Source organism: Carettochelys insculpta, chromosome 1 (genome assembly GCF_033958435.1).
Source record: "Carettochelys insculpta isolate YL-2023 chromosome 1, ASM3395843v1, whole genome shotgun sequence".
Taxonomy (NCBI): Eukaryota; Metazoa; Chordata; order Testudines; family Carettochelyidae; genus Carettochelys; species Carettochelys insculpta.
In genome coordinates, this window is record NC_134137.1 from 310,322,687 (window position 1) to 310,336,930 (window position 14,244).

A 14,244-nucleotide genomic window follows, 5' to 3' on the forward strand; every position below is an offset into this window, starting at 1 on the left:
TTTGTAATTGATCGTCTTACTTATTTGGACTCATCTGAACTAGGTGGTGGTGTCCAAATACAGTTTTATGCACCCGGAGAGTGAAGTGGCCTTTAAACTAAGAAGCAGGTACTGGACCATTAAAAATTCCTGGTGAGGGAACTTTTAAAAATGCACAGCAATGTCCTGTTTAATCTGCTCATGAAAGGAACAGTGACATCTATGAGAAAATGAGATTGAAAGAACCCCCAAACATATTGTAGTCAAAGTAAGTGCTAGTCTCAAAAGTAAATAATGGGAGCCCATTGTCTGGGACTCTTTAAAGTCGAGAGGGGAAAGTATCAGGGGGCTTTCCTCTCCAATTGTGATGATTTTGATGAAATGGATTTACCCACAAAAGCTGATGTCCAAATAAATCTTAGTCTGTAAGGTGCCACAGGACTCCTGTTGTTTTTGTGATGGTTGTGAGATACACCATTTCATAGGCCTTGATGCAGCAAGGATGTCATCATGATTCACAGAACTTAAGACCAGAAGGCTCCACTGTGATCATCTAGTCTGACCTGTGTAGCACAAGTCACAAAACTTTCTGAATTCTGAATCCTGCTTCAAGTCCAATACCTGTAATTTAACTCAACCATCTCTTGCAGCGCATCTTTCAATCTTAGTTCCATGGATGGAGACTCCACCACAACCCTTAATAGATTTTCAACCCTTTTTGAACTGGACACAATATTGCAGTAGTGATCACAACAGTGGCAGTACAGAGGTAGGAAGAGCTTTCTACTCCTCCTGGACAGTCCCTTCTTTATACATCCAAAGACAGCATTAACCCTTTTGGCAATGGATTTTTGTATGGTTCTAGTTTCACAATCAAAATATGTCGCACAAAATCAAATGCCTTATGAGAGTAAGTATAGTATGTCAAGACCATTGTCTTTATCAACCAAACTTGTGAACTTATTAAAAATGATATCAAGTTGGTTTGATAAACTATTTTCCATAAACTTTCCTGGACTTCAGGGGATTGGTTATGTGCTTTCTAAGCCTGGAAAATGCTTGAATAGAGGTTGTACTTCCTTGAACTGGGACTCTCTGGTCCAGGGCTGAAAGTCCACTGGCTGGAGAGCTGGCAGGCAGCAGCTGGTCTGGGTCTGGAGTCTGTGGCAGCAGAGCTGGGTCTGGCAGTGGTGGGGGCTGGCATCCTGCAAGCCCAGCCAGGGCCAGCTGCCCAGCCAGGCCCAAAGCAGGGTGGCTGGCCGGAGCTGGCAGCAAAGCCCTCAGTGGGGAGGGGCTGTGGCCTGTGGAGCTGGAGGCAGGGAACCTCTCCTGGTCCAGCAAACATTAGAAAAACACTGAGGGAATTTGACCAATTTCACCTTGGGAGCAATCTCTTCTTACCATTTTAATTCTGTAACCCAATAAGATCAATTAATTAAAACAATGGTGAAGCCTCCATGAAAATGTAGCTCTACAATATACTAGTTTTTTTTCTTGAGTGTCAGATGCCTTTTCTGACTGGCATCTAAGAGAACAACCAAGCCTACTGCATATAGATTAGCAGCTTTCAGGCTTCCTCTTCATCCCAAACAAGACTGGCTTTGAGATGTTTAAACAGGCTGACAGGGATTTCAGCCTGTTGCTTGTTTTCTTAATTAATAATTTTTGCATGCGTGTAACAGTAATCAAGAGCACCTTTGACCCCATGCTCCAGCACATGTACACACACCAACTCTTACATTTGGGACTGAAACATTTGTAAACATTCATACTTTTGCTTTTGCCCCTGAAACTAGCGACATGGAACAAATGCTACTGATGAAAGATTACAGCTTTCTGTCATTTGATAAGATGATGGCATTAGCGAGCTGCTGGCAGGTATGTCATACGATATGCTGGCACTTGCAAAGGTTACCAGGGCTTGTGTTGAGTCACATGACTGTTTCTCTGCATCTTCTGAATTAACAGAGATCAGACTTATATGTTTTGATCTGCTCCATAACAAAGTTTGCTTTCTGAGACTTCCTAGATCTTCCTTAAAATGTGGATTAAAAAGCATATAAAGAAGTGGGTTTAGACATGCGGGCAGTGGGACAATCACGAGAAGTATGGATTTAATCACTTCCGGACTAATAAAAGTGAGGTTTAGTAAGGAGGAAAAAGATAAGAAGGCCACAGGGCAATAGAGAATGCAATTAGTAAAAAGCAACAATGCTATGTGCTTGATTGTAGAACAGTCCCAAATAGTGTCTAGCCCCCCCTTCTCTAAACTACAGTACAGTTTTGTATAGGCAACAGTCATCACCAGAAAGCACAGCGAGTTCAGTAAGACCAATGCTACCATGAAACCCATCGAGCTGGGTTCCCCAAATGGCAAAGGTAAACAGAGCGGAGACACCCCATATTTACTCTCACTGAGAAGTGGTATTATTGCAATTATCAGTGCCAACATAAAGCAAAAGAAAATGGCTACTTTCACGCTAGTGAGAGAGGATTTTGTTTCAAATTTTGTAGCATACTTCACAGAGAACCCCCGTTCGAGTGCTGCCAAGGTCAGGAGGAAGATGGAAGTCTCTGAGGCAAAAATGGACAGAAGGCCAGTGACTTGGCAACCAACTCCGCTTTCCCACCATGCGCCATACTGAGCAAAGCTGCCAAAGGTTAATGCATCCATGCTGGCCAGTACACCACTGGACAGACCCATTAGCATGTTTACAATGGCTATCAGCCCAATTAAAAGTTTTATAGAGGAAATATACAGTGCTGATCTGAAGACTGTCGCTGTTAACAGCGTGTTGCAAACAAATGCCAAACCCACTATGGTCCACACTCCAATTCTGATTACCCAGCTACCAAACAGATGGTCACATGGCTTGAAGGGGCCTGCAAAGATAAGCAGAACAGAGAAAACAAAATATGAAAGAGTGAAGGATTCATTTGCAACATTTTCATGTCTCTTCATTTACCTCCTCCAGCACACAGCTACGCAAGGGCTTCCAACCTTTTCTTAGTGCCTCACAAAAAAGATTCTCTCCCTGTCCATCATGACCCACAACAGGTACCACTCTGTCTTTTTAAATGCCCACTCTCCATCTCTAGCCCCTGGGTTCTGTTTTCTCAGTGTATTTTTTTTTCTTCTCAATTTTTTTTGCTTTTATTTTTCTCCTCATTTCCTCATTTGAAGAGCCAACTTCCAGCTCTCAGGTGTGGGAGCCATGACGCTGACTAGGACTACGTGTCTCCCAGTGAACTGGGTGCTCTGAGAGGAGCCATGCTTGGCATAATATGTAGAGGTAAACTGTGCACATGGCCAGATACACTGGGGGTAGGGGGTGCAGGCACTGGAGCAGGAAGAGACTTTCCAGGAAATACCTACTTTTTTCCTTACAGCAAAGGAAGCATTCAGCGAAAGTGGGATCATGCTGGTTTTTTCAGTCTCTCCTTCTGTCTACAAGAAAACCCTGTTCTAGAGAACCACTGCTAACACTGGAAAATCATTTGGTAGAATATGTTTCCTCAGGGCAGTAAAAGTGGTATTTGCCTCTGACCCAGATATTGGCTCATGGTGCCTTATTACAGTAATATTAATCCTACAACTTCTCCTTGCAACAAACCCCATTGCCAACTTTGTCCACATATTTACTTTGGCGATACCATCACTGGACCTAACCACGTTAATTATAAGATCGGGGCTCATTTTCATGTTCCTCAACTACAATATTATATATGCCATTATGTTCCAGCAATGCCCCTCTATAATGTACATTGGACAAACTGGGCAAACACTTTGTCAAAGAATGAATGGACACAGAGCAGACATCAGGAATCTCAATACATATAAGCCAGTCAGTGAGCATTTCAATGGTGTGGGCTGTTCTGTTAAAGACCTGAGAATATGTGTCCTACAACAAAGAGACTTTAAAAACAAACTACACCGGGAGATCTGTGAACTGGGCTTCATATTCAAATTTGACACATTAACATTTGGTATGAACAAAGACAACACTATCTCATGCATTACGAAGACTGCTTGCGTTCCTTGATGTTTGTAATGATCTCAGGCAAGACACTTAACATCCCTCACACCTCACCTCCCTCCTTCAGTTCATGTATTTGATTTGTCAGTTTTTATTGCAATTTTTTGGACCTCTGTAATATGTATTTGGGTCTCGACTGGAAATTATATAGATCTGAAGAAGTGGGTCTGTCCCACGGAAGCTCATCAGCTAGTAAATCATTTTGTTAGCCTTTAAAGTGCTACATGACTGCTGTTTTGCTTTGTTAGAATATAGACTAACACGGCTACCTCTCTGTTACTATTACAGTAGCATAAACTGGAGTAACGCAACTGGCTTCACTGGAATTATTCCAGCTTTTTCTTGACGGACGCTGAAACTAATGGCTTGAGGTCACATATCTGTTATACCCAAGGAAGAAATAACACCTATCTGAGGATACAGAGAGAAACTCTTGGTATAAACCAGTGATGTACAAACTGTGGCCCATGGACCACATGCACCCATCAGCGTAATTTGACTATGAGTGGCCAGACATTTTGCTGACATTAGCTCTCCACAGACACCATCCTCTGCCACTCCCATTGGCTGTGGTTTGCCATTCCTGGCCACTGGGAGCTGTGGGAAGCAGGGGCCAGCATGTCCCTGCAGTCCCTTCACTGCAAGTGCCACCTCCATAGCTCCCATTGGCTAGAAATGGCGAAATGTGGATACTGGGAACTGTGGACAGTCAACATGAGCAAAATGCTTTGCGGCCTGCAATCAGATTACTCGGATGGGCCACTAGTTGCCCGTCACTGGTTTAAATAGCCACAGGATCCAATGTATAGTAGAGACACTGTAACTGTAGTTAAAAACACAGATTCATAGGTTCCAATCCTATATTGTGGGCTAATACAATTCTGTACCACCAAAATTGTTGCAAAATACAATTTCATAGAAATGGCTCTGAAGTTATTTCTAGGGAGAGCTTAGCCATTCTTTGTTTCAGACAACAAGGGAAACGTGAGGAGGTTCCCCCTTATCTTCTGGCAGTTCCATACCTGGCGAGGGTGAGCACTGCACTGAATGATGGGCTTTCAAATCTTCTTCAAAGTCAAGCAGAAAATCCTCAAAGTCACGTTCATCTGTGGGGGAAAATCCCTGAGACTTTAGACTCTGGTTTTATGGCAGATTCCTCAGTGTGAATATAGGGAAATGGCTGTGGTAAGTTTCATTATTCTGCTCTTGCAGATGTAGGCCTATTTGATTTTGAATTTCTTGTGGTGAGATAGATCAAAGCACCACTCCTTTGAAAAGACTTACTCTGAACTAACTTGCACTATAAGGACTGCCTAGAAGAGTGTTAAAATACCATCTCCAGGGGCGTGCCAATTCACTGACAAATAACCCTGGGTTTTGTGTTTGTTGTGATCACCCCAACATGTACCATATCGTGCCAGGTTCTGGCTCCATTCTTGTCATTTGCAGTCCTTGCTGGCCCTAATCTCTGAGGCTTAGGTGAAAAATGGTTGTATTGGATATGACCCTCATCCACAATTCCATCACAGTGCCTGCACTCCTCCTGCATGCCAACCCCCAGCCCCGAGCCTTCTCCCACACCACAAACCCACCATGCCTGGCACTACCCCAGAGACCACACGCATAGCTGAAGCTCCTGCCCAAGTTGTTAGCCTCTCCCACATCCAAATTCCTTCTGGGAACCCACACCCTGCACTCCAAAGACCTCAGGTCCAGCCTAGAGCCCCTGCCTGCTCCTGAAACCCTCCTTCCAGACTATCACACAGCCTGCACCCCCAGGAGGCGCTCTCACCCTCCTGCATCCTGAACCCTTAATTTCTGGCCCTACTCTGGAGCCTGTGTCCTCAATTGGAGCCCTTACCCACTACTATACCCCCACCCTCGCCCCAGTCCAGTGAAAATGAGCAAGTGAGTGAAGGTGAGGGAAAGCAAGCAATAGAGGGAAGGTAGGTGGAGCAAATGAGGGGCAGGGTCTCAGAGAAGTGGAGGAGACTCAAAGAGGGGGTTGGGCAAGGGGGCAGGACAAAGATGCTCGGTTTCATGAGACTGGAAAGCAGGCAACCCTGTCTCTCTCCCAGGCATGTACTGCTCCTATAAACAGTGACTGCTCGCCCAGAGTGCACGTTGCTAGTGTTAAGACCAGCAGCAACTTGTGACAGCAAACCTTTGAAACATCTCCCGTTGAAATTGCAGGATATTTATTGCATAGAATGACAGGCCAGTACTTTGTCACATGCTTTGAGTTAAGAGGATGATTTTCGCATCCAATGTGAAGATCCATTTTGCTAGTTTCCCTTGGAAAGAATGTTGTAAATAAACTCTTATTTGCATTTTGAGAGCTACATTTCACTGCCATGAAATTCAGTAACAAAATTCCCATTGAGTTAAAGGAGGCAGCCTGGGTCTTAAACTAAGTTCCAAAGACAAAGACTGACATTACCATGAATGTGTAACATTCCAGGATCTTTCTTATGAAAATCATCGACACTGCTGTTCTCATCTTTGCCCCACTGGCTGGAGATTTTGTAGTGGCTTTCACACGCTCCAAATGCACAGCACTGGTAAGCATAAGGCATTTCTATGAGCCTGTACATGGGGAAAAAAAAAAAAAAAAAGAAAGCAGTTACACTCATTACATTACTTGAAAGTATTATACCTCATCACTAATTTTAATATAGAGGAAAATGAACTAGATTAAATAATTGAAATTGAAAGTGAATATAGTCATACATTTTTTTAAAAAAGCCCTTGCTAATGTAGAATTTGGGCGCACAGTTAAAATTACAAAAAACACAAAATGTAAACGGATCCATTTTTAATTCAGACACATTGTAGATATTTTATATACTTTGTTATGGAGATTGCACAACATATTTAGTAATATATTAAGCTGTTCATTAAATACAGCAGGTATGCAATGCAGTTGACTGAATGTTTCTGTCAGAATCATATTTCAATTTCCTGACTTTTAGTGAGTTTAATTCTTAAATTAATGAATTTTCCCCAGGCAATTTCTTAGTTTTATTTTTCTTTCAGTGAGACAGAAAGATTCCTATGTTCTACCTGAAGCCCATCTGCATAACAGGCAAAACCTGTATTTCAGTGAATAACCCTTACACATTTGGGGAAAGTTAAGAGGAAGTTCTGTATCCAGATTCGAACTTTCACATCCCCACCATAAAATAGCTGATGGGGGTACATCCTCGGGCAGATACCTAGAATGGAAAACTCTAAACTGACTATTTAATAATTTGGAAAGTTAAGAATACATGAAAATAGGTTGTTAAAACAGAAACAGTCTTTCTACCTTAGTTATCAGGAGCACATCTGTATACTATCCAGGGGCACTGCCATTCATAATACCTTTCACTACCCAGGTATTCCTGAAACTTCACCAGGTTCTACTCAATGGGTTTCCACTCTTTATACTACGGTAAAAATTCCAGGTCTCTTGCATATAATGAATTCTATTTTGTTCAGATATTATAAAGGCGAATTACAAAATGAGTTGACAAAAACTGTGGGTTCTTATACAGTATGGTCTACAAGTAGATGGATTATCTCTAGGTACACTGTTACCTCCAGTGAATATTTGATCCAACATAGTTTTCCAGTTGTAACTGTTAGTTAACTCCCAAAAATTAATAACTAAAAATAACAAAAACACATCACTAAAAATGACTCTAATGTAACCTAAATGGAAATAAAATGGGTTCATGTCAAATTTATCAGGTAACTCTTCTTATTAGATTAATCAAACAAGCCTCAATAGAGCAAACAATTCATATATAAACTCGGAGCAGAAGTCTGGGGAGGCGGCTATTTATAAAGCCATCAGTCCAAATCATAGGGCCTTATGCCAGTCAGAGCTAAATTTGCACTATAGCTGAAGGCTTGACAAAAAGGGGGTAAGAAACCATACCCAAAGCTAAAGCAAATGTTTAAATTACAATTTAAATGCTGAATAATGAGCTACTTGTTCAATTTTCTGCAGTTAGGTGGAAGCAACAGCAATCCATATGCCTGTCCCCATTATTAAATACGCCTATAAAGTTCAGGATAATAAAGTTTTAACTGACAAGTTTATGTGAAGATAGTGATTTTGTAGGAGGTAAACATAAAATCTCAAGCCCTTGAAAATTTCCAAGTATGTGTGATCTTTTAAAAAAGCAAGATCACCAAGTCAAAGTAGTCATTAAATGTTAGGGGCTGTCCTGAACTAAACTCTGGGTTTTAACCATGCATACCTCTGTGAGGCTCATGCATGCGCAGACACACACTCTTCCACTCACTCACAGTGGTCCCTCTAGTTTTTCCATTCCCTGGGTGGAATAATTTTTGTTATCTGCACCAACGCCTAAGTGGATGTGCACCACCCACAGGAACACATGGCTGCCCACCGTGGGTGGCTGTGGGCACTCTGCTCATCATCTGGGCAGCACCTGAATCTCTCCTGGGTGGCTGCCCAAGTGCTCGGCTTACAGGAACACTGAACTAGCAATCTGTCACCTAATGCACTTTAAAAAGATGCAACATGATTGAGTCAGCCAGGAAATGTCCCTCAGTTGACAAAAACCAGATACATAAAATAAAGAGTCCATCCTTTTGCCCTGTAGTCTCCCATATTTTCTTCACTTACACACTGTAATCGAGTCACATCTGCTTTTTCTTTAGTGACTCTTCTGACTTTGTACAGCTTTGGAAGAGGTTGTGCCCATTTCAGAAAAGATCAGATAAGTTTGTCAGCTCCGCTGACTAATAGTAATGGACTCATTAGCTGATTAGGACACTTCCTTTATAGGCTCGGTGGTGAGAAGTCTTCAGCTATTTCTGGATTCCTGCCCCTTTGATGGCCATTTGAGGGGGAGGTCTCATGAATGGAAATGCTCCATTATTTCTAGATTATATGGCCAGGTGCCTCAACCTTCTCAGTTACCACTTTTAAAATGGCATGGTGTCTGTTTCTTATTCCCTTTGTAGTTCTTCCAAGAATTCCTTTGACAAACCTAAACGAGACCCTATTTTCTAGACTTTCAATGGGTTTAGATTACTTAATCTCATAAAAATGAAGATCATCCTTCAGTAAATGGAAAATCCTGTCCATTAAGCAACTGAAAAAAATATATAGCCAGATAATCACTTAGTAGATCCAAAAATACTTTGTGACGTAGCAAGGGTCAGTTTCTCCAGAGCTGGTAGACATCATGTTCTATTCACACAGGAATCTCTTTCTCAGCATCTTCTTGCAAAAACAGTCTAAAAAATTCAAGGAAAACTCAAAAATGCGAAGCTAACTTAAGAGTTGGAATTGAAGCACATCACCTCACAGCCAGGATTGAATTTTATGCTTCACAGCAAACACCTGCACCCACTTCCTTTTACCTGAAAGGAGAATGACTGAGTGCTACCTAAAGAAGAACAGCTCTTTTATACCTTTGGGATTTAGCTGCTGTTTGAAGATTACACTGATAAAAAACTGGGTGAAGATGAAATTTTACCTGTCAAAATAAACTATTTTATTCTTAAAAATTTACAACTTTAGGTAGAATTTGTGTACAAGGCCTATTTTGCTTACCGGGACTATGCCCCACATTAAGCCTCTTTTTCTCTGTCTGAGTGGATTAAGTAGCAGAGAGTCCTGCACGGAGAACTCTAGCTTTTGACATTACAAGCTGGGAGATGGTCAAGGTTAGTGAACTGGAAAAATAAATTGTGAAGACAGTCCCCTGCCTGGTGCACTAGTTGGCTGATCAGGCAAAAGCCATACCTAAAGGTGTTCTTTCTGTGGGGGAAAAGCTGCTGAGCAACCAGTTTATGTGGTTCAGCCACCTTCTGAAGCCAGCCTATTTGGTTTTCTTTCACCTGGGATTCTCTACTTTTCCCCCTTTCCTTCTGAAAAAATGTTTGTTTGCTTTCCAAGGGAGGGGAATGAGGGTAATGTGATGTGGGAAGATGACAGCACATATCCACAAGCACTTGCAAGGGTATTTGTCTCCCACACTGCGCCAGCCCAAGCACCCAAAATGCTTTGGGGCTGCGGGGACTGTGGGATAGGTTCCCACAATGCACTTCTGCAACAGTCGATGTTTGGCATTTCAGTGTGGCAGCACTAACTCGACTGTGGGGATGTGAGGATAATCAATATCGAATTCATAAAACCCGACCTTATACAATTGAATTTAATAAAATCAAATTTATATCCTAGTGTAGATGTAGCCCAAGATGTTGAGCACCTCTGCGGAGCTGAGAATATTCCTGCAAGGTGCAACCCTGTCTAATGAATATTGAGACCCCTCAGCATCATTTTATGGCTTCAAAGGATTTTCAACCAGAAGGGACCATTAGATCATCTACTCTCACTATCTATTTAATATAGAGCAGAAAATCTCACCCAGTTACTCCTGTATTAAGCTTCATAACTTGTGTTTGACTACAGCATAGCTTTCAGAAAGACAGTCTTGATTTGAAGACTTCAGGAGATGAGGAATCAGTCATTTCCCCTGGTGGTTTATTCCAATAGTTGAACTAACCTCACTGATAAAATGGAGATATTTCAAATTTGAATCTCTCTGGTTTCAGCCCCTAGCCATTCATTCTTGTTAAGCCTTTCTCCCTTAGGTTAAAAAAACATGTAGCATCCCATATTTCTTCATTTATACACTGTAATCAAGTTATAGAGAGGTAGCCATGTTCGTATCTTCACAGCACAAAAAGCAGTCCTGTAGCACCTTAAAGACTACATAATAAGCTTTTGTGTAATCAAGTCATATCTGATTTTTTGTTGGAGAAACTGAAGAGACTGAGCTCTTCAAGTCTCCCAGCATAAGGCATTTTCTCCAGCCCTCGAGTTATTCTTGTGTTTCTCTTCTGATCAGCCTTCAATTTGTAAACAATTTGTAAGCTATGGACACCAGAACTGTATACAGTATTCTAGTATCAGTTTCACCAGTGCCATATACAGAGGTACTCGCTTCTCCTCTGTTTATATATCCAAGGGCCATATTAGCCCCTTTTAATAGAGCACCATGCTGGAAGCTCATTTTGATCTGCTCATTCCCTATAACCCCTAAATCCTTCCCAGCGTCCCAACTTTCCAGGACAGCCCCCTCCTGTAGGATGAACAGCTTAAGAGGTGAATATAGTGGTGACATGCTAGTCAATCATTTCATCAAAGCAGAAATGGGACTCTGTATTGCAAATATTAACAGCTGATAATAATAATAATTTATATTTAGAACTTTTCATCTGAGGATGTCAAAGAACTTGAAGAACATGATGCAGTTAGATCCCAATCTGGCCTATATTTATACATATGCGTAACTTTATAACTTAAGTCTTTGAGTGGTCCCAAATATGAGTACCCATGGTAGTAAAGTTAAGCAGGTGTACAAGGTTGGGCCAATGGCTTACAACATCCCTGGGTCTCTGTGGTGTATATCATAATTATTATGGATGCATAAACTGAGGTGCAGAATGGGTGAAGGCCCAATCCTAATCAAAATAAACTCAACAGCAAAATTCCCACTAACTTCAAAAGATACAGGATCAGGTTGTATGTGGCTTATCCAAGGTCCTCCTCTGATTGGCAGAGCTGTGAATAATCACTGAAAATCACTTCTTTTCTTTATCACACAGTATGCAGTCAAAAACATTCACTCAGAATTAAGGGGATGAATATAACAAGACTTATTTGGACTTTAGCATTTGGCCAAAAGATGTGAGAGAAAACTGTTTCTTTCTGCTTTAAATGAGTATTGTCAAGTATTTTGGTACATTAAAGAGCATATTTTCGCCTTGGTACCTACATTTAAGGGGAGTTATGCAACCAGAGTCAGATGAAGACGAACATTAAACTGCTAGTAGTATCATTTTAACAGCTTTTGAAATGTATCACCAGGAAGCAGATGTGCATCACACTTAACAGCTACTGGGGTTAATATTTCAAAGCCCATTGTAGTTCCTTCAGTTAAAAGTGAGTGCAATAAAAACAGTCTATCATATTTTATCATATTTGTTTTTGTTTTAATACTGAAGATCAAAGCCTTCTAGTATGAAGCAATGTACATTACACAGTGACACACCTTCTATTGCACAGGAACACAAATGTACCCTATTAGTCTAAATGACATACTCACTTGAGTTCTGGAAAATTTTCAGATGATATCAAACTTTGTAGGTCATGATTTCCTGTTAATTTTAAATGAGTTAAACCATGTAGCCCAGTCACAGGAAAAGAGGACAAAAGGTTGGATGACAGATCCCTGCATAATAGCACATAAAAATCAAGTTACACGGGGCTTTTCAGCACCAGAAATGTTTCTTTAATACATTTATTTAACCTCCCCAAAGATTATTAAACTAAATAGCCCTTCCCCGCTGCCCTGTCAGCAGAGAAGATCTGCAGCATCTTTCACCAATAAACACCCCTTTTCCCAAAGGAAAATGTGGCCGGATCATAGCAACATTTTGCTTAGCAGTACCCCGGTGAGTTAATTATTACCAAGACCTGACTGTGTGCTCATGGCACCAGTTTTAAAGACCAGGTAATCAATTTAAAATGAATTGACTGTTCTCTGAAACTGTACATTACCAAGTGAGAGCCAGTTCCCAGCTAGGACTGGAGGGAACTTTTTTTAACCCCTCTGAGCAGGACCGGCTGGTTATTAAGGTTTGTGAGAACACATTACTTTCTCTTTAATGCTAAAGTGGCAAGCCAAGCCATGGGCGAATCTGAGCAGAAGCTCCAAATGAAGCAGAGAGTGTGAACTTCAGCCCCCTTCTTATAATAGGGCCTGGTTCTGTGTTAGAAAGTAGATCTGTGATTATTTACTATTGTCACATGAAAGATGCTGTCTGGAAGCTCTGCTACAGACACTGGGTAGTACAGCCATGTAATAATGCTACTGCACGGTGCAGTGCTGGCTGGTACCTAGAAACTCTTGGTGTGGCTGGAGGACTTAGTGGTTGTAGTACCCTGATGGCCTGTGGTGGGATGGCTGTTGGGAAGGCTTTAGGCTACAGAAAGGAGCCATCTTTGTATGGACTTCCACAGCTACTTTATGTTATTCTCAGGGAGGGAAGTTCTGTGGCTTTCTGCACCTGTACCAGCCCCAGTCTGTCCCTGCTACCTCTGCCCCTGCTTCTTGAGATCTAGCCGTAGGTACAGATAGGTTTTGAGAGACACTGAGTGGAATGGAAGCTCAGCAGTGTTCCCTCTAATTTTTTCTATCCACATTGCTATGTGCTCCAAGGCATGTGCGGATGTGCAAGATTAAGAGAAACACAGGCTGCCCACTGTGGATGGCTGTGGGGGCTCTGCTAATCAGCTAGACAGCACCTGAATCTCTCCTGGGCAGCCGCCCAAGCACGGAGCTTACAGGGTACAATGGAGCCAAGTGAGAAGGAAATTGGGGTGTATGCATCTATGAGTCTGAGGCTTGGTCTACATCAGACAGGTAAGTCGATTGCAGATACGTAATTCTAGCTATGGCAATTGTGTAGCTAGAAGCAACTTACCTGGCCATCCTCAGTGAGGAAGGTTGATGGGAGAGTTTCTCCTACCAGCCTCCCTTACTCCTTGCAACAGTGAGGAGTACTCGGGTCGACTGCTGACCCCTGAGAGTTTGATTTTGCATGTCCTTACCAGGTGCATGAAATCGAACCTGGGAGATCGACCCTGAATGGGTCAATCTTCTGGGTAATGTAGACATGGCCTAAAGACAAGCCAAGGCAAGGGTGGAGGATGGGTTTAAAGCTGAACTGAAGGGGGATGACTGGAGTTGGCAGTGTTGACTATGGGTGAGGGAGGGAATGGGAGTGTGACTGTATGAGGGTGAGTAGCTGGGGGAGAGGCTGTGACAGCCCTTCCCAGCATTGTAGCAGATTTTCTTTTTTCTTTTGATTTCTCCCCCAGCCTTATTCATACCCTCACAAATACCCTGTATTTTTTAATTTGGCCAACAGGCAGTAATCGGGGAGAGAGGCAGAAGCACTTGTAATTCCTGCTGCTGCTACATTTGAGGTTAAGTGTAATTGTTGCCATCCATGTGGCTCATAAGCAAGTACTAGGTACACGTTTAGCAGTATGGTAGATGTCAACAGCAATGCAATTAAACATCAAGAGTGACATCCTGGTACTAGTCAAGTCAATGGCAAAATTTTCAGTGATTTCCACAGCGTTGGGATTTTGGTCCAAGTCCTCTGCTACTATTGGGCCTCCAACTGACTG

At 42.0% G+C, this 14,244-nt stretch overlaps 1 protein-coding gene across 1 annotated transcript in view; it reads right to left on the reverse strand.

The window, feature by feature from the left end:
* Positions 1–1,676: 1,676 nt before the first annotated feature.
* LGR5 (leucine rich repeat containing G protein-coupled receptor 5) overlaps positions 1,677–14,244 on the reverse strand; it is a 120,846-nt gene continuing 108,278 nt past the window's right edge. Inside the window, exons 15-18 of the mRNA XM_074984036.1 lie at positions 12,152–12,277; positions 6,457–6,602; positions 5,039–5,122; positions 1,677–2,862 (exon numbers count right to left, since the gene is read on the reverse strand). Coding sequence (XP_074840137.1) covers positions 1,772–2,862; positions 5,039–5,122; positions 6,457–6,602; positions 12,152–12,277 — 1,447 coding nt within the window. The 3' untranslated portion in view covers positions 1,677–1,771. The remainder of the gene's footprint in view (positions 2,863–5,038; positions 5,123–6,456; positions 6,603–12,151; positions 12,278–14,244) is intronic.